Below are 27,134 nucleotides of genomic sequence, written 5' to 3' on the forward strand. Positions count from 1 at the left end.
TCCTTTCTTTTTTTTTTTTAACTCTCTAAGAGATTTTACATAAGGTATTAAGGACCAAATGTTCTGATCTTTTACTTTGATTCCACTTGGTGAATATTCATCAAAAGCAAGAAAAGGAGTAGAAGTTGAAATAAAAATAAACCAGAATATACATACACATTTACATCTATATGAATATCAGGTATATATGGAGAGAGATACAGATAGATGCATATATATTAAATCTGGAAATATTAAAAGAAGCTACAGAAAACTCCTCCCCCTGCACTGACGTTCAGAACAATCTGACGAGTCATGGTTTCATCCTTGTCAACTTTCTTTATAAAGCTATTTCAGTGAGCCAGTGCACACAGCAGTACAGCGCTCTGTATTGTTTTAGGAGCGTGGGCTCCCTTCACCCACAGGTCATTAAATCAAACTGCTGCAGTCTGGCGGTCTGAAATGACACATGTCTGAAACAACGATGCACCTTACTAATAGATCCTTTGCTTTGTAACAACTGCCAAGGAAGCTCTTAAAACATCGGCTTGCCAAAGACAAAACTCCTCTGAGAAAAAATCCCTTCATGCAGAACGGTCCTGCATCCTAAACCAAACAAAGCTGCCCCCCAGTAAGCAGCCCGAACCATGACCAAGAGCAGGACAGCCAGGCGACTCCAGCTCCTGGGAGGTAGAGCGCCAGAAACATTTTAGCAGTTGCTGCCATTTCAGAAAGAATGGATTAAAAGACAAAGACGGGGTTGGGGCAGGGGAGGCAAAGACCAGGGGTCAGAAAGAGAAGGCAGAGAAATGTAACGGGCAGCTTGGGGAAGGCAGAGGATGTAGAGAAGTCCACATCGAGGAAAGGAGACAAAATAATACTCAGAGATACACAGAAGTTATATGCTTGCTGAAATAAGGGATGCTCCAATGTTTTAATTCCAGAAAGTGTTAAAAAAAAAAAAAAAAAAAGACTGGACTGAACTTAAATTCAAACACGATTTGGATCCCTGGCCCCAGACTTAACAATGCAGCTGGAGGAGCCGCAGTCAGTGCCCTGATTGACGCCGGGACTTTACGAGATTTTTCTACGCATCCCTTCCCTGCCACCCCCGATCATCTCAATCACATGATGTGATCAAAGGAAACCAGGCAATTATAACACAAGAAGAAAGGGACCCAAGCGACATGCTCTGGAGAGCACCTCTTGGGGGCTCAAGCCCACCCCCTTTGCTTTATGTATCGTCACCACATCGCTCTACTTACAAAGTTTAGGAGCAGTTTGGAGATTAGTTTCTGTCGTTGGTGGCTGAGTTGCAGATTTAGGTGTTCTCACCTCAGGGTTCCGAGTGGGTGAAGGGAAGGATGGTGCCGTGGATGGCAGGAAGGAGAAAGCAAACAGGCGATTCTTGGGGGTCAGTGGCGGTGGAGGCTTGGAGGCTACAAGGCCACTGTCAACTTGCACTGTAACTTGAACCTCAGCTTCAGCCTGAGCCCCAGAGACAGGTGACGTGTAGGCCTCAGATGAGACCCACACGGCAGAGGCAGCAGTGGGAGCCAGAGAAATAATAGGGTCCTGGCCTAACCCTCCGGGGTCAAGGTGAGTGGGAGAGTCATACTCAAATATCTTGTCCACAAACACCCACTTGAGGCCAGCAATGCAGAGACAGAGGCTGAGCAGGCACGCCAGGATGGGGACAATGCAGATTTTCTCTGAGTTGAGGCAACCCCTCAGGCGCTCGGCTTCCAGGCACACGCAGCAGGGCACCGCCAGGCCCACCAGGCCGGAGGTCCTCCCATCTTCTGTCTGGGTCTCGGGCATGTCTTCGGCCGCGGGAAGCCCATCAAGAGACGGGTCTGCACTCAGCTGAGTGGAGGGGCTGGAGGACCTCTCGGTGGCTACCTCAGACATGTCTGGGGAATAAATCTCCATGGGCTCACCTCCAGAAGAAGGCCTGGCCTCTCGCACTGTCCATTACCACGCAGAGGCCCCCCCAACCAAATGAGACAGCATCTTAAAGAGGGAAATCGATAAGTCGTCCTAGTCCAAAGCCATTATCCAAAGCAAGAGGAATTCAGAAGGAAGATCATTAAAAAAAAAAAAGCAAGAAAAAAGAAAAAGCTTCTAACAGCTACAAAATAAAAGTATATTGTGATAATTTTCTAAGCTGTTGTTTGTTTCTGGGCCACTTTTCTAGTTCTTTTCAATGCTTCTCCAAAGCATCCCGGCTGGTCATGAGGACGGGGGCCAAAACAAGCGGGAGCTGCTCGTTGGTTAATTAGGTAAACCAGTAGCCCAAACTGAAAGGCATGTTCCTCACCTCGAGCATCTGAAGCTGCTGTCTGCTTAGATGGAGAAAGCAACTGTCATGCAGCAGAAGTAAAAGCAAAAGCAGGAGCAGTGGCGGCGGCGGCAGCAGCGGCGGCGGCAAGAGAGGCAGCAATGACAGTAGCAACAGCATCCTGTTGTGTTAACGCGACGGCTGAAAGAGGCTGAATCATTACAGAGCAGCAGGTGCCTGCCCTCGGAGCATCACTGCAAACAGCAGCATCACAGAAGCATCTGAAGGGAAGCCTGCGGCCGGCCGGGAGGGGAGGTCCCTCCCTTCCCCGCCCTGCCTCCACCCCCACCCCCCACACCACACCTCTTTGTCCTTCCAGAGCGCTCAGTCACTTTCTTTCTGCGTGTCTCTTCCCTTTTTCTTAGTCTCTTGCTTTCTTTCCCCTCCTCATCTCAAACACACACCTCTCTTTTTATTTTCTCCCTCTGTCTCCTCTTCTTTCCTCTCTTCTCCTTTTCCAACCCCCCACTCTCAAGCTGCTGGCTGGTCTGAGTGAAATCAGTACAGTACACCCAGCAACACAGGACTGCCAGTGACTTCCTATTTTATCCAATTAGAAGGAATAAAGACCATCAAATCAAAGAGAAGCAGGCAGGCACCAGTTAAGCTTGGTCTCCAGGGCCCCCACCCCTTTTCTTCCTCTCTTTCTCTTTCTGTACAAAAGCGCCAAACCCTCCTCCCCCGTCGGTCTTCCACCACTCCCACCCACCCTGCTTGCTGTCTGTCTCTGCTGACTCTCTTTTCTTCACCCACCGTTGGGTCAGAGAAAAAGCTGGCGATCAATACTAGCAAGCTAACAAAGCTGGATGGGGTGTGTGTGTGGGGGGGGATGTAGGTGGGACCTTATGGGTTGGACCTGAGGCTTGGCAAAGTCTGGTATCTGATTCCTCCCTAGAGAGGCAAAGCTTTTCAGCAGCAATTTCTTCCTGCCTGCGGCTGGCCAGTAGCATTCCTTCCCTAGCCCTCAGATAAGTTTTGTTCATCAAGAGGGAACCGGATTACCTGATTCTCAACTGACAGCTAGAACATTTTCCTAACCATGGACAGCTCTGCTTTTTGCTAGGGACTAAGTGAGACTTGGAATGTCCTGGTGTGAGCTGCTGAGGGTGTGTAGGACACAGAGGGTGCTACAGATTGCGGATGGCAGCCCATATATCCGCACTGTGGTCCCCTTTAATTTTTCGTCTCCCTTGTCCCCTCCCCCAAAGGAGACCAGATGAATGTCAGGTTAATAGGAAATACGGGCAAGTAACAGAGCTGGGAAGAGAGCAAAGGCTAGCGCACCTCACTGTGAAAGGAGTCTCTGCCTGTGACTCCACACTGCAGAGGTCTGAATTCCCTAGGTGCAGTAATAGATACCACATGTCTTCAGCCAGAGCCGCACTAAGAGCATGCCTTTGGGTTAGGTTTCAGCAGTTCTGCCTTACAGAGGCTTTCGATGCAGCTATTTTTTTTTTCTTTGCACACAGCAGTCATTAAAACAGAGGAATAAAGGCCACGTGCTTAGTAGAGAACCCAGACTCACTGATCATTCTGCTCTCTGGCTGTGCACACTCTGCTTTTGAGCCTTTAGTTCTCACTTCACTGGAACTGGACACACAAATGGTTCCCAGGGAACCACTCTCTTCACCATGCCAATGGGAGACTTAAAAAACTCTCTCTAAATGTATACCCTATATCCACAGGAGCCATTCGAGAGGCAGTGGCATTGGAGCTCGAGTCTGGAGAAATTATGCTTAAAGCACATTATACTGGCTGCAATGCAATCTCCAGTGCATTCAGCAAGTATTAAGCTTTGCATGGCATGCGATGAGGGATATCACCATTTCTTTCTAGAAGAAACTAGCCTATAACTATAAGTGATTTAAAGGATATGAACATCTGAAAACATGTTTGCAGTGTTATCACTGATGACAACAACAAAAGCCTTTCTCAATCTGCATAATTGTAACCATGACTATGACAAGCTTGTGGACAACAGGAATTATCCGAAAGCTCACCTCTGTACAGTCTGCATCTATATAGCTGCAACATGTATTTTCAAATCATTCCTACACTTTTCTTCCAGGTGTAATCATTAGACTTTGAAGTAGTGAAAAGAGCATTCTTACAAAGATTCTTATGATGGATGTGAAATTTCATATTGTAAAAAAAAAACTCTATTAAAGTATTCAAGCACAGATACTACCATCCTAATGATCAATAACCATGCAAATATTAAAAATATTATCAGCAGATAGATATTTGTACCAAACTAGAGCAATTTATAATTCTTGCAATGATCACCCAGTTTAAATATAGGGCACTTCGTTACTCAATTCTGTCCCAAAGCAATTTTGTACTCAAGTACCATACGTTGCTTTTCATCCAGGGTCAAGGTCATTTAAATTTTAAAGACTATAATGCAGTTCAGTCATCTGCAAGTCAGGCAGGTAGGAGAAAACAGCAAGAACAAAGACCTATAACCATCAGAAAAAGTTCTTAACCTGTGCCAATCGCAACTACTCATTTTACCAAGCATTATAAACACATATATTACGGTGCATTACTCTAGTGCTCATAGTAAAAATTCCAGCCCAGTCTTGGCTGTTTCAGGCACTGAGGGAGTGAATCAGTGGACTGAAGACCTCTTTCCTCTTTTTCCACTACTGCTCTCCCACCCGCTGATTGTCTTTGCCTTGAATTAAAAAAAAAGTACATGTAAAAATAATAAAGTACTCTGAAAAATACAATATTACACAACCAAGGTTTCTGCAAGTTTTGTTTCGTGATATTTCTGCTAAAAATGTACTGCTTTCCTTTTAAATCAAAACAATGTATTTATTATATATTGCTCACTATGATTTCAATGAGTGAATAAGAGAACTAGAAAGTACAACAGTGATATAGGAATTAACATAGTTGTAAACCACTTACAGGTGCCTAGCTTCCAAAATAAGAGTCTTCTAGAATTTAACTCAATAACTTTTCAGAGGCTTGGAGGATTAAACATGGGCCATTTAAATATTATCTCTTTGAGTTCTCCCTTGCTCTCAATTCCAGAACACTCTATTTAATTTATATGTGATTGTAAAATAAGCCCCGAGGCAGGTTAAATCCACAACTATTTTGTTAGAGCTCATTAGTGTGCAGGATTCCTGTGTTTTAGAGAGTGAATATTCTGCTCCATTTGATGTCAGCTCTGGCTGTAACCAGCTGCAGGTACAACCAAACCGAGGCCAGGGGGCCCTGCACCTACAAGCGGCTGATAGGAGACAGCTGGGGCTCAGCTGGTGCTACCAAATGGTGCACCAACTTGGGGCCTACCTACAGAATTTGAGTCTGTCCCTGCAAGGTAGCTGGGCTCTGAGAGAAAGCATCAGAAGAGGGAGAAGTATAGATGAAGTGCGCTGACATCTGGGCCTGCAGCAGCACAGGTTATGTCCACTACATCTTGTTAGTTAAACAGACACAGTGTGACCCAGATTTAAGGACAAGAGAATAAATCTTAATGGAGAGAGTGACAAAGAAGCATAGGCTCAAACAGTCCACCATAGAAGGTAGGGAAAAAAATGCTGGTAAGGCAACTTGGAATAGAGGAGACATAACAACAATAGAATGGGATTCAGCAAGACAAAGTGAAATGCATTTGTATTTCTAATCCACTTTTGTAATATCTCAGATCCTCCTAAGCCATCTTCAGGGAATTAAAAAAAATCCCACAATAGAATCAAATAAAAACAAATACTCAATTCCTCTGCTACTTGCAATCAAGCAAGGACAGTTAGTTCTGCATTAATTTTGTTTATTTTATTATTCAAAGTGGGTAGCATAGCTTCAGGAGATGAAAGAGGACTACAAATACCATTTTGCTTCTGATTACAATACAAAAATTTACTTTCTCCTTTACTTTTCTCTGCTTTTCTAATTTGACTCTGAAAATGCTATCTCTAGAAAGTGTATCCTTGCTTCTTGTATTCATGACCCAAGATAAGTAGAATTCATTTTTTGCAGGGTAGTACAGCATAAATGATGACAGCAATAATTTCATGTTTGGGGATCACTATGTGTAAATTCTAAACCATTTATTCACTTGCTAGTGAATTATGAAATCATGATTTTTCCCGAGGAAACTCCAGGACCTAATGCTCCTCACACACATCCACAGCATCCCCTCAGCAGAGCCTCAGCTCCTGCAAGGAACCCTTCCTCCGTTTTGAAATCATGGCCTCAGCCTTTTGTACCTGCACCATTCCCAGGGTGCATTTTCACAGTCATGCATTATTAACTATGCCATATGGACAGGAGAGAGAAAGGAGACTTTCTTTGAAGGCAAGAACCATCGCTTTCTGGTTTTCGCAAACCCATGTCACCCTAATCCATGCTACACATAGATTTAGTTTTGTGCATGTAGTTTCATTTATTTTGAAAGCCAAATTGACAGAGAGAGGGGCACAGAGTGAAAGATCTTCCACCCACTGTTCATTCCCCATTTGCCTGCATATCAGGCAGTTGGCCCATATCATGCCAGTAACCAGGAACTCCATTGACGTCTATCTCATTGGTTGCAGGAACCCAAGTATTTGAGCCATTGCCTGCTGCGTCCCAAGGTGCACATCAACAGGAAGCTGGGTAGGAAGCAGAGGCAGAACTTGAACCCAGGCACTCTGACACAGGGGATGTGAGTGTTCCAAGTGTTGAATTAATCCGCTTTATCACATTGCCTTCTCCTTGTTTGGTTTCAAGTTTTATTGAGTCAGGAGCACACAGGTTATAGCACCCCTTATAAATTGACAACTTTCACATCAGCCCGTATGTCTCCAACACTATCCATGTGTTCCCCTCTAGTTTTTTTGTTTTAAATCCAATTCAGTTACATGCTTCTCAAATTTAGGTTTCTCTGATTGCCCCAAAATACGCCTTATAAAAGTTCAGCTGGCTCCTAGAAACTGTCTTCACAATGAGGTTAAACTCTCAACCATCACACATCTTTTCAGGAGAGGGAAAGTTTGAAGTAAATCAGCTTTTCTGATGTTTTGTCTGTCATTCTTTTCCCAACTAAAAAGAAAAGTTCCGAGGGCAAGACAAAACCAGTATGTTACCGGCTTTTCTTTTACCTGATCTGGGATGCCACAGGGGTGAGAAGAGGCCCACATCCCCTTTCTGGGAAGGCATGTGTGCTGCCCACTTGCAGGGCGAGCGATACCTGTGACTCTACCATCTTGCAATCTGGAGAAAACCGTCCTAGGGAGGACGAGTTGCCTAATCTTCAGAATTACTTCGTGAGAGTCTGTGTTCAATGCTTACTATTGACTGTTCTTTTGCGTGCACATTTTATAGCACGAATGGTCAATGAACCCAGGCACATTTTGTTCTTTATGCGTTCAGACTGTGCTGTGCCCACTCAAGATACAGTAAATGATCTCAGAGATGAGGCTATGAGGTTTTTCCATAGAAAGATATTTATATTATATGAGAGTTTTGGTGCATTCTCTTTGAGAGACCTCATTAGTTTCTCATTCCCTGTAAGTAAAATCATTGGATAAATACAAAAACATTTGTTTCTAATTTTACTTTTAAAATGACACTGCACATGTGTTTTGGAACGAGTTGGAGATCGTAGGTGCAAACATCATAAGATGTTCATTTTAAAATGGCTAATTCCATGTTTTGTGACTTTTAACTCAATAAAAATAAACCAGACACTCACTATGGTTTCAGTTTCTCCAACACCTAATTGTGCAGGCTTTTCTTTCATTACAAATCAATACATCAGTTAGTATAGAATGTCTGACATTATTCACTGCAAACTCTGAACTGACAATTGTGATTCAGGAGTTTATTTCAAGTACCCCCAAAACAGAAAAAATATATATCATACATTGACATGTCACTGAGAGTCTGAATTCAAAAGAAGCTTGATGAGAGAATGAGTCTCAAATGCTTACTATTTTGTGCCTTTTTATAAACTTAAAATACTATTTGCCTCTGTACAACTATAGGCCATTCCCCTATCTAGAATATACCAGAACTTTGAGTAAATGATGAGGGGGAAATGGCCATTATCCTCCATTTTCTGTCTACACAGTATGTTTTTTATCAAATGTGTGAGAAAGTCATCACCAGCATAACAAGGGCAAGCACCTGTGTCTGCTGTGAACACTATGTTCCCAGTACCCTGAACATTTCTGGAGCACTGCGTTCCCAGCACCCTGAACACTTCTGGAGCACTACGTTCCCAGTACCTTGAACATTTCTGGCTCGCTACGTTCCAAGTACCCTGAAATTTCTGGAGCACTATGTTCCCAGCACCCTGAACATTTCTGGCTCGCTACGTTCCCAGCACCCTGAACATTTCTGGCTCGCTACGTTCCCAGCACCTTGAACATTTCTGGCTCGCTATGTTCCAAGTACCCTGAACATTTCTGGAGCACTACGTTCCAAGTACCTTGAACATTTCTGGAACACAGAAGCATTCAACAAGCTACACTGAATGAATGCATTACATAAAAAGGGCACTGAAGAAGGCCATATAAATTATAAGAAAATATCTTCCAGAAAGGGGGTACTCCAGATTGTAACTATTTAGGTGAAGCAACATAAATACTGTTAAGTCAGGGGCCATTAGTGTGTATGCGTGTATGTATGTGTATGCGTGTGTATGATGGAAGGAAGAAAACATCTTTATAGTAATCCGATCGTACATGGACAGAAGGTCATCCATTCTATTCACTCTAGCAATATGAGAAGGTCTTCAAAAAGTTCACAGAAAATCCGTATTATGAGAAAATGAATCACAGATGTCATTATTTCTGACACCCAAAAAATTACATTTTAATTCCATTTTCCACTAAATTTTTAAAGTACCCTCCTATATACTGACCTAGTTACTTTGGTCAAATTCTCACTGCCTTGCTTTCTAGCCTCCACTGTCTCAGACAGGGGCAGCACACAGAGCAGCACAGCTAAAGAGCCGAGAGAGAATTTTTGGGTCTATTTTGCCCTTCAGTCTTTTTTTTTTAAATATATCTTTGAAAGATAGATGGGAGGAGGAAGATGGGAGGGCAATATATATATATATACATATATATGTATATATATGTAGAGAGAGAGAGAGAGAGAGAGAGAGAGAGAATAGGGGAGGGGACGGAAAGAACCCACCCGCTGGTTCACATCCCCAATGGTCACAGCAGCCAACAGCTAGATTTCTACCAGGCCAGAACCAGGAGCCTGGAGCTCCAACTCGATCTTCCACTTGAGTGGCAGGAGCCCAGGCTCTTGCCTCATCCTCTGCTTAATTCTGAGGCCCATTAGCAGGATGCTGGCATAGAAAGGGAGGTGCCACCATTTCAGCCAGTTCTAGCATGGCAAGCAGCAACTTAACCATCTATGTCACAACACACAGTTCTTCCACTGAGACTTATGGCAAACAATAGAAACAGAAGCAGTAATTTGCTATTATGTATATATACAAGTGCAATCTTATGTAACAAAAACAATAATAGATGCATGTGAATTTGGTAAAAGAAACTGTGGTTAAATAGAAGGAAGAATTGTGCAGTCAATCAGCACCAATTTAATACAAATTCAGAGAAGTTTTGTAATGGAAGTAAACTGCCTTTGATTTCTACCAAGGCACTTGTTATCTGGTTAAAGTTCAGGTGCTTGTTAGCTATGTCTATAAACAGATCTGCAAATCAGTCTAGAAATGCAGTTAGTATATAGCACAGCATGTCGCTTAGAGCAAATGCTCCAGACAAATGTGTTGAATTTGATTTTTAAATCTTATCCTTAAAATAGAGAGGAACTTGTTAGCATGAGATGATACACATGTGAAGGCTGTCATGAATTACTCATCAGAGCACCAGCTACTCAGAGACCCTGAAACTTCACATAAACCCGTGCAGAAAATAAAACCTTGCCCAGAATACAAGAAACTGTGGGAAAGGAATTACCTAAACTGTCATACTTTCCTATTGATCAAAAATGTCTGAATCTGAAAAGACTTTGTAGCATACATATTCTTCAGCTTTTCAACAGTTTTTTTTTTCTCCTTGTTGTGGAACAAGATAAAAATGTAAAGTTTTGTCAAAGGAACCAAAACAAGGAAGGATGGCAACACACGCAGCTTCCAGAGGTGCTTGGACAGTCTGAGTGAGTCACTGATGTGGCAGGCAATACCGCTGCAAGCTCACGGTTTTGAGATGCTCAGGGAAGCTGAAATTTCCTATTTAAAACAAAATGCCACCCTTCTCAGCTCAAGAGGTGAAGCCTTTTTCTGTGACAATTTTTATTACCTCAAAATATGAATTTCAAAGTGGAAAGACAAAAATATCTGATGATTTGACCTTCAACCTAAAACTACCATAAATCAAACAATATGTTACCAGAATCAGATCTGCTTAAAAACGGTTCGCTCCAGGACAGATGTTTCGCCTAGTGGGTAAGAACTCTGTGTTCCATGTAAGAGTTTACTTGGGTTCGACACTCAGCGGTGCCTCTGGACTCCAGCTCCCTGCTAATGCAGACGCTGGAGGGAGCAGTGTTGGTTTAAGTAACTGGGTCCTTGCCAGCTATGTGGGAGACCCAGATTAGATTCCCTGTAGCCTGACCCAGTCTCAGTTCTTGTAATTATTTGGGGAGTAAACATGTGCATGGAATTGCACGTTCTCATTCTCTCTCTCTCTCGGCCCCTCTATTTCCCTCTTAAACATGACTTGTATCTTTTTTTTCTATTTCAGAAATTATTTGGAACAAAGGAATTTAGGTTCAATGCACAGACCCACTGTCATCACAGCAATATGCTACAGTTTTTATACTCTCCCTCCTTCAATACTTTACATTTTTAATTAAATGTTGGAATCGGACCATAACTTTTCTATGAATTTTATTTTACAAAAGAAGAAACATTTTCAAACAGGTAAAAACAATGTCCCTAGAGTCACAAAGAATTAAATTTTAGAGTCGGGACTGGAATGGAGATTGAATGTGCTACCTGTTTCATCAGCTCATTTCTACAAAGGAAAGTTGCTCAGTTATGTATTGCCAAGGTACACACAATCCCCTCATTGTTTAGATCTTCTGTCACCATGCCATGGATGGCTCCCCTGACTCTGATTTAGTTTGGCTTTACCTCTGTTCCATGTGAAGGTTTACTCTACCTAATGCCTCCATGACCACCGGTGATCACAACTCAGTGACCCTCTGCTGGAGAAGCACTCAGACACCTGCTTTCCCATTTGGGCTTAGTACCTCCACTTCATGTCCTCAAACAAAAGGAGTGTGGAAAGTAGAACCCAGCAACTTTTTCAGAGACTGGGCTGCAGATGAGAAATGACCTTGTTGATGCAAAGATCTTAATTGGCTCTGCTGCTGAGGTGGGAAGACTTAGAATAGAGACTCTAGGGACAGGAAGGGAATGTATATTCAAGACAGAAAACTGTCATTCAGCAGAGTCATCAACCAAGCAGTACTGCAGTGGTGCCAATACACATTAGATCCAGGACTGCCAAATCAGAGAATCAGAATACTGGGGCAAGCGGAGGTGTAATGGCCGGTGGACAGAAAAAGGAAGGCTGCAGATGGCTGGGTCACCAGCCACTGAAACATAAGAACTAGAAAACTCCTGGTCCAATTATCATGGCTTATTCAAGAGAAACATTTTCTATTTGCTGGCACAATTCATCACCAACATTTTTCTCCTAAAGAATGTATTAAAATGTGCCTGGCATACATATTAGAAGATCTGTAAGTAAAATGCCCTTGTCTACGCAATTCACTCCAAATTCTATTTTTTGATGTAAGGGTTGATGTTTGATGCAAATGTTTAAATAATTAATTCTAAAATCATGGTATTAATCATAGCTTTGTTTATTATATGATTTCTTCAACTAGAAATAACAAAAGCTACCAAAGCATTTTTTAAAAATAATTTCTTCTTGGCAGTTTTTGGCCACTATCTATGACTAGCAATTCATTGTGATATTCTGTTTTATTATGAATACTTGACCCTGGCCATGCAACTTCTCTCCCCACCCTGTACCTTCTCCTACCACTTTTAATTTAAGAAATTTACTTTTAGGATAGATTTCAAAATTATATCAAGGATGTATATCACTTGAACTTGATCTAGTGGCAAAGAAGTATCTATATAACTGTTTATTGCAGCAGAAAATGTAAGAGTATTTTCTTACCCTACCCCCAACATCCCCAATCCCATTTATTGAGGATTTTCCTTAAGCTTTCCATGTCTGGGGAACTAGAACAGGTATAAATAATGTCACTAGAGAAAATGTAGAGTTCACACCACTGATGGATTCAGCAGGGTCAGAAATAAGCTTCATCCTGATGAAGTAAATAGATTCTTTGGCTTATTCAGGACGTTGCCAGGCTGAATCTACCTTGTCCAATGGTCAACCAGTCAATGGACACTGTAAGACCAGAGGTTCCTACATGGAGGTTGAACCTCTCCAGTAATGTATTTCCCACCCTGTTATGTATTCAGCTATTTTATAAACTGTTAAATATGTATGATGCAGGACAAAGCCCCTCTAAAAGCATCTGTATTTAACTAAATCATATCACTGACAGAAAGAGGCACCAAAGCAATTTAACCTTACAGGGAAGTGCTTCTTTTACATACCACAGCAGTGCACAGAGTTTCAACCATATGCTTCTCTTCTACCCCCAGATACTGCACATTAGAAAGACATGGCTTAGCACAAAATGATTTGAGATGATTTTAGACAGCCTGCTAAAATGAAGCTTAAATCTTTTGAAGTATTTCTCAGAATCTTCCCTGAGGCTTTGCCACGACTTTGTCGCTAGAGGTCACACAAATAACCCATCCTCAGGTTAAGTCACCTTAATCTGAGGTTAAGTACCTGGATTTGGTCCACTCTCATCTTCCAATACATCTTTCCAAATGTCAACTACTGTTTACTGAATGCAGTCCAAGGTATCTAAAGGGGATTTCTGCACAACTCAATCTTTTTTCCTTTCACCCAAACAAGATTCAAAGAAAAAGTTAGGGATGCAAATCCTCAAGGTACATCAAAGCTTAGAATTTTCACACCTTGGTATTACCCACTTTCACCCTGTAGCCCTTGACCCTTTGTTCCCTAATCAACTAAATAAGATTATTAAAAAAATAATAAAAAAAGATTTTTCACACCTATTCACACCCTCAAAAGCAAAACAGCTAGTGAAAGAACACTGACTCAGCAGTTTTCCAGGGAATATCATTTGGTGACATACGGATAGTAAAACAGTTTCAGAAATATGAAAAAAAATGCAGTAAGAGTGCAAAACCTCTTCAGGCATCTCAGGCAAAACATTCACCATATTTCTAGAGACAGATAGTGCTGCAGTGACCTATGACTAGCAGAAGAAAAAAAGTGTTGAATGGGTACAAAAATAATTATTCCACTGTTAAAAAATCAGGGCAAATGCTTCAGTTGTACAATGCCAAATGAAATGGGATTACTGTAATTCGGCCAACATATGGCCACTGATTGGAAAATTTGCTGTTCAGCATTAAAACAAACTTTCCACAAGCTGCCAAATAAAACTAGAAAAACCTCAGAATGTCCTGCTTTATAAAAGCAGCAGATTTTAAATTTTAAGGTCACAATATTATATATGATAAATAAAGCTACCATTTCTAAAGAATTAAGATAGACGTTCATTTAGTTAGCAATAAATAACCACTTGCTCATCCCCAAAATGTTTATTAAGTGGTTAGTTATGTGTTAGACATCGTGTTAGAGCTTATAAATTTGGTATCAGGAATTTATAGGCTTTTCATCCTACAATCACTCTTTTCCTTGAAGTAGCAAGATCTGTGAAGGGTGGGGTGAGGAGACCACAATTCCAACTTAAAGAGTGGTATAATCCTGATAAATTTTAGAATATAAAAGAGAAGGCTGACAACCATGCAACCGAACCAATGCTCACACAGTTGTAAATAGTGAAGCCAAGATGTAAATCATCTCATTTCAAAGATCATTTTTCTTGTAACTGCAAGGATGACCCTACATTGCATTAACAATTACACTAGTGGAAGATGAGAAAGAAAGAAAGAGAGAGAGAAAGAGAGAAAGAGAGAGAGAGAGAGAAAGAGAGGAAGGAAGGAAGGAAGGAAGGAAGGAGCTCATTAACTGTATGAGGTAATTCTTTGTTGAGCTCTACTGTACAAATTTTATTTGGACCTATTCAGGCCCGAAATAGAGTGTGTGTGTGTGTGGGGGGGGAAGATTAGCAAGAAGATATAAACAAGAAAAAAATGTGATAAGAATATGCATCCCACAATTCCCAATTTGAGATTTACTTATTGGATCAGTAAGCTTTTTTCCCAGAACCAAGTAAAAAAATTTTTAACGTTTATTTATTTTTATTGCAAAGGCAAGTATACAGACATAAGCAGAGAAAAAGAGAAAGATTTTCCATCTGCTGATTCACTCCCCACTTGGCTGCAATTGCTGCAGCTGAGTGAGCCAGTCAAAGCCAGGAGATTCTTCAGATTCTCCCATTTGGATGCAGGGTCCCAAGGTTTTGGGCAGTCCTAGACTGCTTTCCCAGGCCACAATTAGGGTGCTGGATGGGAAGTGGAGCTGCCAGAATTAGAACTGGTGCCCATATGGGATCCCGGCACGTGCAGGGTGAGGACTTTAGCCACTAGGCTATCATGTCAGGCTCCCCCAGCACCAAGAATTAAAGTGCAGCATTATGTTGTTATATTCACTGACTTATGCTATATGGCTTAATAATGGACATGATAAAATCAATTCATGTAAATGAAGTTCCCACAAAGTACAAGAATCAAAACAACTAGTCTACTGGACACTATGATGATCCTGTGTTGTATATATAAGAATAGTTTTAAAAGTTCAAGGTAATGCAATTAAAAGGTAAGTCTTTAATGCAAAAATATAGGAAAACCATGCATACATTTTTCATAACACATATTTTCTATGAACTCTTTGAAGACTTCACACATTTCTTCTTATATCACCAAGATGAGGAAAGAAATCAAGTCATAAACTCAGATTTGGGTATTTGTAGCATCATCCATGGAGCACACAAAAAGACCAACTTAAATGTTAGCCTGCTACAAGTTTATTGAATCTCGAGTCTCATTTGCAGTTGCCTTGGCAGGGCCAGACCCAATGATTTGTGGGCTTGAAATGGCCCATGGGCCAGACGTTCCCAACCCGTGCTCTAGAGCAGCATGCTTCTCACTCAACATCTAAATCAAATTGAAGGTTTTTTATCCTTACAACAAAACCCTCATGCTCAACACTGAGATTTTGAGATGTAGGCACTGAAAGCAGGTCCACTGAAGCCAAGGGTATACAAAAGTACAGACCTTCACTCATCCACATGGACTCAGGGCGCAATTTAAAAGGACCATGGTGATGCATTTTCATTTTTAAAAGTCAGTTTTTCTTGCTTAAACACTGATTTTTCTGATGCTTAAAAATAAAATATTAATGTTTAATTTCATAAATTTATGAGCATTTGGAAGTTAAACATCACTTGCTTTTCTATTAAACTAACGTAGTATTTTTGCTTCTTCCACAAAGAACCAAAAATGTTAGACCAAATTACTTTGAGAATTAAGTACTATCTTAAAACAGCCTTATTATTATTGTTTTTAAGTACAAGTGTGCACATATCTGAAATGTCAACGAATTCTGCACAAAGTTTATAAATAAGGGTGAAGTTAGGTCCAATCACAGACAACAAAGTCTCAAAGGGACCTAGACTAACATTACCAAAGCTTTCCAGGTTGAATCAAACACACAGTTTCACCAGCAAAGATGCTGTTTCTCTAGTTTTTGTCTGCCACAAACACCATGGGCTTTCCATTAGCATTAACCCAGTGATTCACATATACATCAGTGATAACAACTGCCTAAAAATACACCTGTTCATCTCAAAACTTTTCTACCCAGACTAATGAAGTGATGCCTACTGATTGCAAGGGTTCAAATAGTTACAGGAAGGCAGATGCATTATTCATTAGGATGCAGAGGCTACAAAGTTCGGCTATGTCGCTTACCCTAGCAGTAGTAGGCTCTAAGCTATTGGCAACAGGAACCTTGCCAGTGCATTAGGAGATGAGACAGAAGGAATCCATGCCAAATAAAATAGCTAAGTAATAACCAATGTTTAAAATGTTTAAAAAGAAGAGCCTTGGGGGTTGGAGAGAGTCCTGAGATCACCACTGACACACAATTCGAATTGCTCAGCTTCTGCCATCAATTAAGAAAGACAAATTGTAGTCCAAATTCATTCCGTGTATCTTATCTTTCTCGAGAGCTTGCTTTTTAATTACAGTTATATGTTCTTTTTCCAATGTGATCCTAGTGTCTGTATGCAAATGAGTAATTACAACTGGTACAGAAGTATGTTGCACAGAATGAGATTTTAAGTTTTGGCATAATTAATTCTGAATTTGTGTTGTCCACCCATGCTAGTGTTTTAGCAAGCCAGGGGAAAAAAATCAGTACTTTCCCAATGGCTGTAAAGAAAAAGAAGCCCAGACACAAGTATTTATTTTTCTAATGTCCAAACTGATATATTGCTACAGACAGATACCTGTCATGGCTCTAAGTACGTTTTGAGATAGTGCCATTCAAGTTGCATTTTATGTTTAATCATTGACAGTCACTTGGAATTTACACCAGAGTGCAACAAAAGACCGAGTGCTGTAAATGTTAACAAGCAAGGATAAGACTACCATCTTGCTTAGCAGAGGGGAAAAACAAACACACACACACACACAAACCACTGAAAACAAAGTCAGTCAGTCTAGGCTCACAAAACCAGAACAAAATTTTCTGTAAGGATGAATAAAACCAAATAATTTTTCATATTAATCTGAAACTACACAAAATGCCACGTCTGAAAGTTGCCATGCAAATCAAGGATGAAGTGACTGAGCAATCAATCACATCTTATATTTATTCTTCCTTCATAACCAAGTAATTCAAATATTTATTGCATACACATTCTATCTATCTCAACACTGTTCTCATTATCCCCCTATTGAAAATGAATGTGTCTCAACTCACGCCAAAGTTAACCGTATATTTCTAAATAATTCTAGCACAAAGCAAACATTACTTGATACCTAACATGTTTTGGTTGAACACCTTTTGTCATAGTGATCCAAACAGTCTCATCAGGGAAAAGTAGTTTTGAAAGTAGCGACCATGATCATATGCCCTTTAGACTGGAAGGACTAGAGGTCACGAGAGCAGTTCTCTGGGGGTTTTCTTCTGATATTATTCTACTATGAAAAGAACACAGGCCCAAGGGACAAGAGCTGAACTCTGCAGCTGCCACCACTTGTTACAAAATCTCAACAAATAGCATGCTGTCTGAACCTCTATCTGTCCAATCCAGGAGAGGGTCATTAAGATACTAATGTGTTTCCTTTTTTGATATTTATCATTATTTTTAATAATAACAATAATACAAAATCCACTTATTGCACTAGTATGGTTATTCATTTATTCCCAAACCAATGTGTCTTCAGCACCACTGAGAGGAACAGCGACCAGCTAATATGCAGAGTCTGGAATAATCTCTACTAACCCTTTAAAGCGGAGATAGACTCTTATAAATTAGCATGAAAATGAGTATTTTAAAATGAAGAAAATGTTTAGATGTAAAAGCTGCAGTATGTTTAACATGGAAGCAGAGTGTGAACATCTCTCAAAAAGTTACAAATTCCTTAATACTACTACAGATAATATTTATTTTTTTTCTTATTTTTTTCTTTTTTTATTTATTACTTTTAATTCATTAATTACATTGTATTATGTGACACAGTTTCATAGGTACTTGGATTCTCCCCACCCCTCCCCAAACCCTCCCACCATAGTGGATTCCTCCACCTTGTTGCATAACCACAGTTCAAGTTCAGTTGAGATTCCCCCATTGCAAGCATATACCAAACATAGAGTCCAGCATCTTATTGTCCAGCCAAGTTCAATGGCTTCTTAGGTATACCCTCTCTGGTCTGAAGACTGAGTCAGCAGAGTATCATCCCGATCACTTATAAGCTCCAACATACCATCAGCAAAAATTTATATCATTATGGAATTAATTGACATAGTAATGAGTAACCAATATGTTAAAAGTAAATGTGAGTTCTTAACCACCTTCTGTGACCACCTCATTGACATTTCAATTTTACTTTATACACAACATATAACATACATAACATAACATGTTACTACTACAGATAATATTTAAAACTTCTATTGTGGAATATTTACATATCTATCTTAACAACCTGAGATTGTTAAGGTGAGCTCTTAGCCAAATCCCAGTTGCTGTAGGTCTTGGAGGTTTAAGTTGGCAGATGGGAGCTCTGTCTATTGATGTCTTTCTGTATTCTATAAAAAGGAAAATCAAACCTACAGGCAAGAATATGGAAGAAAAGGGAACTCCTGTATACTGCTCCTGGAAATCTAAATTTGTACAGTCATTGTAGAAAACAATGTAGAGTTCCTCAAAATCTACCAATCCCACTACTGGGTATATATGCAAGAGAAATTAAATCAGTCTGTCAAGGAGACATCTGAGCTCCCATGTTTATTTCACCACTATTTACAACAGGCAGGAAATGAAATAACCTAAGTGTCCATCAACTAATGAAAAGGTATAGAAAATGTGGTGCACGTATACAAAGGATCGACAATCTGGAAAGCACCAGAGGTCATTATGTTAAGTGACATATGCCAACCACACAAAGATAAACATCATATGATCTCATTCATATATGGAGTTTAAAAAAATGCTCTCGTAGAAGTTAAAAGTGTAACAGTGCTTAGCAGAGGCTGGGGAAGGAGGAGAGCAGGCGGGAATGGGGAGTGATTGATTACTGATTACTCAGGGCTAAGTTACCCTTACAGAGGGGTAATAACTTCTACGGTTCTATTACACAGAAGAGTGATTCTAGATGTCAATTTATTATATATTTCCCTGCAAAAAGAAACCTAGGAAATCGTAGTTTGAATATTCTCACCATAAAGACATGTTAGATATCTGAGAAAATAAAATATATTTACTTGATTGAACATTACACAATGCATACAGGTATCAGAACATCACATGGTATCCCATACATATACATATAATTTTATGTAAATTTTAATTGAAGTTTTTAATTAAAAATTACTAATTTATTAAAAAAGATTTACATGAGTTCAATCAATATTTTCTAGGAACTGGCATAGTGACAGATGTCCTTCAAAAAGTTTATGAGAAACAAAATTAAAGGATATGCTTATTTTGGTGCAAGAACTATTTTAAATTCATGTGTATAAAGGTCTTTAAAAAGTTCATGGAGAACACATATGAAAAAAAAATACTACACATGAGTTTCAATATTTTTTGGCACCCAAACAAATTTAAATACTAACTCCATTTCCCACAAACCTTTAAAAGTGTGCTCCCATAGATAACAGTAATACAAACACCAAAAGCCAGACTCCCTCTTCATTAGGGTCTTCCATGCTAGTATTGAATAGTTCATGGTAGCTAAGTGGCTAGCTTTTGGTTTGAAGCGAGAGAATGGTGAATAACAAACTTTCTACTTCTAATCCCTGGCTGGGAACTAAAGAATTCTTTTTATAATGTCAGGGTTTTGTTTTAATATATTATATTCAGGTCTGTACTTCCAGTAGGAGAAGTGGGGTACAATATTTTAAAACTTTTTAACTTATAAAGAGCCCAGTTGTCACGGAGACCCTCCCCACTAGAAGCGTCCATAAGATCAACTCTAAACATCCTTTTATCCAGAGCCTACACGCTACAAGCTTTAGAAACACACACAACATCTTATTACTATAGTATTTGTTTCTGTGTATACACATGTACTGCCTATTACATTTCATCTTTATATGTATATTTTTACTAGGTTGAATAATTTAAAACCCCAGTCCCTTTGGCTTCCACTGTAAAAACATGTTTAAGTTCTAACAAATCTCTTAGGTGCCCTTGAGTCATCTGTTTCCCTCTTGAATCTTATCTTGCTTTCACATACAGTCTCATTTGCACGTACAAGTAATTCTTTCACCCCAGTAATCTATTCATCCTAAAGCATACCCAGGGACTCTTTGTACAGTTTATTTTCTCACAGATAACTTAAGCAAAGTCTGAACAAAGATACATTTATGCTTTGGACCATTAGGGAACTGAAATTAAGAAGCTGGCATGAGCATAGCAGAGAAAAAAGAAATTCACCTGATTAGCCCAATGGGAAATGCATAAAATTTACAGCAAAAAACTATGGTGGCTACTTAAATAATGTCCTTTCTTGTATATGTAAAGCTGTTCCTTTCCCTAGGCCCTGCACAGCATGTCTTATGATAGAAATGTCCTGTCTGTGTCAGACGGACATCTCCTGGTGTGTTTCATCAGAGGTGAGTATGTCAGATTTTACAGCTCTTTTCTATTAGTCAGTGGGGGGAAAATGCAGCAACTTGCATCGTTCGGCTTTTATGTCTGAGAATTAGAAATAACCATGATCCGTTCTCTAAGTCACATTATTTGCAAATAAAATGTATTTTTACAGGTTGATTAAATAGCTACAGCACTGGACTAAAATGTAGGGCATGCATATAGAACACTATTTTACAACATTAAAAAATACTACATCCCATAGAACTTTTTTTCTTAATAGATCTTAATTCCCATAAGGTAAATTTTTAGATGAAATCTGAATCGAATGGCACAGAAGCTTCTTATCAATTAAATGGTGCTCTCAAAAAAATGTTAAGAAAAATCCAAGAAGAGATTTGCATAAAGTCCAAAAAATATGCTTTCAACATTTAATAACTTTGATGCATTAACTGTTTAACATTTTAATTTACTACACTGAGCCATTCAGTTATAACTAAGGATGCATTTTAAAGGCTATCAATTGAAAAATTAAGAGAAAAATAAATCTTGAAGGAAATAAAATTACTTAAGAAGCTGCAACTTTCCAAATACATTTCCAGGTTACCCAAACAAAGCAAATTCTCAGTTATGTTCATGATCCACTATCCCAGCTATAAATCGATGGTGTGTATCTGATAATCACCAGTAATTCAAACAGGCTATCCTGCCATTAGGTGCCTCCAAAAGTGCAAATTAAATTTCTCAGTTCCTTACCAGTCCCTCCAAACTGCTTTCAATGCCCTATTTTGTGTGAATTAATTTCTGATCATTGTTAATCATCACTTCATTGTTTATACTTTTAATAATAAATTATAGAACCTCATCTTTCAACAGGAGTCTGATTTTTTGGTAAGATGACTGACCTGTTAATATGAAGCAGCAACAAAATTTACTGTTTTTTTTTTTCTTTAAAAATGCAGCAACAAAAAAATAAGTCACTCCTTAAAGAAAGTTTCCTTTTAAATCATATACCACAAATGATTTATTTTTCTATCAATATTATTAAAAAGAGGATATACCAAACCTAACTGGAAAGTCCACCTGTCTATTCTATTTCATGTTGCAATTATGGATAATCACGCATAATCTACAACGCTGATGTTTCTAACTTTTTTCAACTCCTCACGCTCAGAAATAATCCCTAAGGGTGGCCTTCAAGCATCCTCCCACCACATCCCAAGAGGCAAGCACTTGCAGTTCCCACCGCCATGCCGGAACCCAGTAGGAAAGGCATTCACTATTTAATTTAACTAAAGAGAGAGAAACTTCTCAGTGATCTAAAAATCAAACAGTAGGAACAGTTTTCGAATTTTAATCCTAAAGTCACCATTCACTTGGCATTTGACCTTCCTTATGCTTTAGCCAAGCCCTGCCTCTATTATATGTTTCTTACTTAAAGAGGCTAAAAATCAAATTCCTTTAAAACACTAAAATACATTAAATTTCTGATCCTGGCACTACAAGACCTTTGAAGATCTCACAAAGCTCTCCTCTCTTTCTTTGAGTTTTCATAATGCAGCTCTTAGAAAGCTTGTCTCTCAAAAGGGATTCTCTGGACAATCAGGGCAAACCACAACTCAGGAGCTCCAAAGTAATGAAGAAATTCATATGAAAATGAGCAGGCCATAATCCACTTTAGCACATATAATTGGTTTTTTAAATTTTTGCTGACCTCAGATAGAAAGAGGGTTAAAATAAAAGAAATGCCCCTATAGCAGTTCTTGGATGATTAGCTGAACTATGGGTACTTAACACGTTTGCTGAAGACATGAAGGATGCAAGCGCCTGCTACTGCTACACTGGACACACTATAATAAGAACGGGACAGAGAAAAGGGAGTGAGGGGCATAAATGACTGACCAACGTCATTATCATTAGGCTTAAATAGTGGTATTTATACAACTGATAAAGTCACTGTTATCTCACACCTCAAGGAGACCTGTTGAGATTTCCATAAAATCTTAAGTGGCGTGGGCTAAGCATGCCTTCTTTCTTTATCAATCAAAAGAAAACTAATCAATATATAATTACCTAGGCAAAAGAAAATAATTTCTTGAATCCTGGAGTTTTTAAAAGGAGTACTCTTTGATAACCGCAAAGTCAGAATACTTAGCACATTTCGTAGTGCTCCTCATGCATCCTAATTTGAAAGCTGTAATTCATTTTCTACTTTCTGCAGGAAGCTTTATTTCCGGGATTATTAAGAATGGTCCTAGTGGGTTCAGAGGTATGAATACAGAATCTTGAACAATAATATCGCCCGTTTTCTTCAATTGCCTAACTCTTTATTTTTTTTTTTCAAATTGGTCAGCTTGCTTTAATTCTTTAAAACTGTCTACCTTTAATTTCCCTTTCCAATTCTGGCACTTAGTATCCACTTCCTGACTGTTCTGAGGTTGCTGGTTCATGAGTGGTAGTTGATTGGTTGCTTTTTCTCCAGTGGAGCTCACTTTCCCCTTCTTCTGGTGCTGAACTCTGCTCTCCATAATGAAGCTACAACACTCTGCAGCTCCCATGGGGCTGAGCCCATCCGCCCTCCCTAGCCCCAACGCACACAGGGGTGGATACATGACCCAGTCCACACTCAGTGGGATCATTAAGCTCCTTGGATACAGTATTTTAGGGGTAGGTATATGATGCAATCAGGGCCAATCAGATTCTGTCTTACAATCTGCTCAATGTGTAAAGACCAGACTCTGCCTTTCTTGTTAGATTAAGAGCCACGGAGATCGAGGTTTAGAGCCATCAGCAGTGATCTCTCTGTCAGACATACAAAACCCCTTGAGACTGAAGCTAACACTGGTAGAGAAACAAAGCACAAAGACCTAGGAACCAATTACATCACTGAAGCCCATGGATTGAGTTTAGCCCCTTATGTAAACCCAGATATTCCCTTTATATTTAAGCTCTTTAGAATTGAATTTCTATCCCCTGCTACTGGGAAATTCCTAAATTAAAATCACTGCCTGTATTTCTTATGTGGCTGTTCCATTACAATGCTCTTTACTCCTTCTGCTATGTTTTGATGGAAAAAGGAGGGTATTTTTAAAATAGCATCTAAGGCCTTTTAAGTGAAAGGCATCTTTCCCCATCTTCCTATGCCTTACATCCCTAGATAACTTGAAAAAAAAATTGAAACAACTGTGGGAATAGGCATTTATTTGACTTATGGTGAGAACACAACTGTGGCCCCACACAGGAAGAAGCCTGAGTGCAACGCCCAGCCCCAGCTCCTGACTCCAGATTCCAGTCAAGCGCAAATCCTGGGAGCCAGTGGCACCGACTCAAGTACCACAGAGAAGATCCGGGTTGAGTTCGTAGCTTCTGTCTTAGGCTGTCGCCCAACATGGACCACTGTGAGCATGTAGGGAGTGACCGACAGATGAAAGGCCTCTCTTTCTCTGCCTCTTGCTACATCTCTCTTTCACATAAATAATTACAGATTTTTAAAGAGTTTCTATGTTCATTTAGACAGACAGAAAAAATGTTCATCTTCAAATCCCTCATTTGATAAACAGGATCTCGGTCTAAGTCATCAAGTCATGTGACTAAATCAGAAAAATATGAAAATGAGTCTCACAAAATATAAGGTTTGATGCAAATAACAGTTATGTGCATACACACATCACACACATACGTATTTTTATTGTTCAAAAAGAATACTTTTGTAACATGTTCATTTTAACCTCATACTAAAGGTTAATGCTTGGTCAAAAGGTTGGAAGTTACCTTATCCAGTAATGGAAAATAATGAGACATTGAGAGACTTTAGAAAGAGCAAAGGTAGGACTGTTGAACTACATTATAGTTACAGGTGGTATTGTAAGAAAAAAAACCAGTAAGGGATATGGAAGTTAATACAAACTAATAATATGAATGAACATAACATAAAGGTAGTAAGTTGCCTGCATGTGTTAAAGTCTAAGATACACAGACCTCAACTCTTGCTCTAAGTCACTCATGCTCAAATCATCTGTGATAATTCTTCAGGCGTTCAGAAGGAAGGGTACATCACCAGCTGTGTAATTTTCTGTTTAGGTTAGTGGTTGACTGCTCTATGGTGCATGGTTACTTGCCTGTTAACTGTCCACAGTCGCTAGAGCCACTGCTCCTTTCCACATGCCAAGCAATCCGGAAATACAATTTGGATTCAGTTAGAAGCAGCTCTCTGGCAGTGACGGGACAGGTTCACATTTTACTACCAATAAAGATCTGAAATGGAAATGCTATTTCTCTTGCTGAGAATCATTTAGCAACAGTCCAGGCAGTTTCCTGTCCCATTAAAGCAGGCAAGAATGCAAGAATGCTTGTTCAAAGCCGTGGTCCCCTCTGATCAATACACACCACTGTGTTATTCCCAAGTGAAAAGGTTGTGTCTTACTAGGACAGAGTATCTGCAGATAAAAGATTTTTTTTTTCCTCTTCAGCTCCCTCTTTCAGGTGCCAAAAATAAGATTGAACTGTTCATTTCATTCATAGATTTTAAAGAGGACTTCAAATGCAGCCTCAGCTAAGAATATGTTTTATTTTGAAAAGACAGTGATTTCCTGGCAAAGAACATTCAGCATCATCAGGGGGCTGAAAGTCATAAATTGTTTCCTTCTCCAACAATTAGAATACTTTCCAGCACTGTTCCAATAAGGCACAACGACTCCTTAATCTTTACCTTTCCCTTAGAGCCACATCACTTTTTCACGTACAGAGTTCTCTTCCACATATAGGAGAGATACCGTTAAAGTAAAGCTGAGCTAAGTGATTTGCATATCTTTTTTTCCAGTGTGAGCTTTCCTAATACATGTACAAACCTAGACATTTGGAGTGGAAATCCAACCAAAGTCTGTGTCCTTTTCCATCACATTCACCTGTCAAGCTTTGATACATAGGGAGGAAACAACTCACTGAGTTTATTCTCCTACTCATGCTCCCAACCACTTGGTATCAAAAGCTACTTTTCCAAGCATTTGCAGAATGCTTTAACTACTAAAGCATTTTTTTTTTTTTTTTTTGCTGGGACAAAATCCTTGGCATTATACTAGGCTATGGATTATCTAGGTTTCATCCTGCTTGTGTGACTTTGGGCAAGACATCAATTTTTCATCATCTACAAACATGAGTCTTCATGTATGTAAAATACCACAGTATCTAGCATACAGGAAGCCTTCAACAAATGTTTGCTGCCATTATTATCTGAAACATATATTATGCTTTTCTTATTATTGTTATTCAATAAACTTTTATTTTTATTTTCTTACATATTTGGCATGGATGGTGCTTGCTTCACTATAAAGCGGCTGATAAAACATATTTTTAGAGCATTCAACAGAAATTTTTGCAATACAGGGTCACTGGCAGCTGACACTTCAGATATTTCAGTAAAGTTTGTTCTGAACAATCCATTTATATTTCTGCTAATTATATGAAAGGAGGAAAAAGACAGTCCTATCAACTGGTTTATGGAGTTAAGCTCTTCTAAACCCTGTCACTTACTTGTAATAGGACACTCATTCGGCCACTTAAAACTTTACTCACAGATGCCCAACTTTCAGGAAAAAAAATACTGAAAATAGGATGATTATCAATAAATTGACATTTTTGCAAGATTACAGTTAACTAAAAATAGCTAACATAAACTAAAAGTTCTCAATTGAAGCAGTAGTACTTTGCTGCTGTAAAAAAGAAGTAAAAATTGCTTTATAAACAAAAGGATTAGTAATTGATATCTTACCGATATTTACAAAATGCTAGGAAACAAAAAGAGAAAGGTAGCAAAACTAGTAAGAAGATTCTAAATGAAAACCAACAAAAACAAAAACAAAATCTTCAAGCCTCCAGTCCAGAATGACTCCTTTGCAGCCAGCATTGTGGCACGGTGGAGTGACCTGTGCTTGCCGACACCCCATGCCAATTTGGATGTTCAAATGAACAAACTAACCTTTTTGAAAGAGTCATTTATGTGAAAGAGAGAGTTAGAGGGGATGGGGAGAGAGGGAGGAGTGAGAAACAGAGAGAATGTGTCAAAGTCAGGTAAAACTCCTCCCAGGCCTCCTACGTGTCTGGCAGGGAGGCAGGTGCTTGGGCCACATTTTGCTGCTTGCAGAGGTATATTACTGGGGAGGCTGGATTGGAAGTAGTGTAGGTAGGACTTGAACCAGCACTCTAATACTGGTTGCCAGGGTGCAGGCAGCAGCTTAAAATACTGTATCACAATGCTGGTCCCAATAAACAATTCTTCAAAAACGATTTCTGTGACATTAAAGAAAAAAAAGGAAGACTGATTTCTTTACTGTTACCATAACTTAAAAACATATTTCTAACTTCCAATTAATATTTAAAATTATATGAAAAATACCATGCTACGTTATACAGACAGGGAAGA

General features: G+C 39.4%; 2 protein-coding genes across 10 annotated transcripts in view; both read right to left on the minus strand.

The window, feature by feature from the left end:
• Positions 1-27,134, minus strand: part of NRG1 (neuregulin 1) — a 211,919-nt gene that overhangs the window by 115,619 nt on the left and 69,166 nt on the right. The window contains exon 1 of one of the 9 annotated variants that reach the window (XM_004592698.4): positions 1,245-1,949. The exons of 7 other annotated variants lie outside the window; for them this stretch is intronic. In XM_004592698.4, coding sequence (XP_004592755.1) covers positions 1,245-1,911 — 667 coding nt within the window. In that variant the 5' untranslated portion in view covers positions 1,912-1,949. Of the gene's footprint in view, positions 1-1,244; positions 1,950-27,134 lie in introns of those variants that run through there. One more of the 9 variants, XM_036496879.2, reaches the window with a different exon arrangement.
• On the minus strand, positions 2,235-2,448 carry LOC131481357 (uncharacterized). The gene has a single exon (XM_058669829.1). The coding sequence runs from the start codon at positions 2,438-2,440 to the stop codon at positions 2,258-2,260; it is 183 nt and encodes a 60-aa protein (XP_058525812.1). The 5' UTR covers positions 2,441-2,448; the 3' UTR covers positions 2,235-2,257.

This window comes from Ochotona princeps, chromosome 11 (genome assembly GCF_030435755.1).
Source record: "Ochotona princeps isolate mOchPri1 chromosome 11, mOchPri1.hap1, whole genome shotgun sequence".
Classification (NCBI taxonomy): Eukaryota; Metazoa; Chordata; class Mammalia; order Lagomorpha; family Ochotonidae; genus Ochotona; species Ochotona princeps.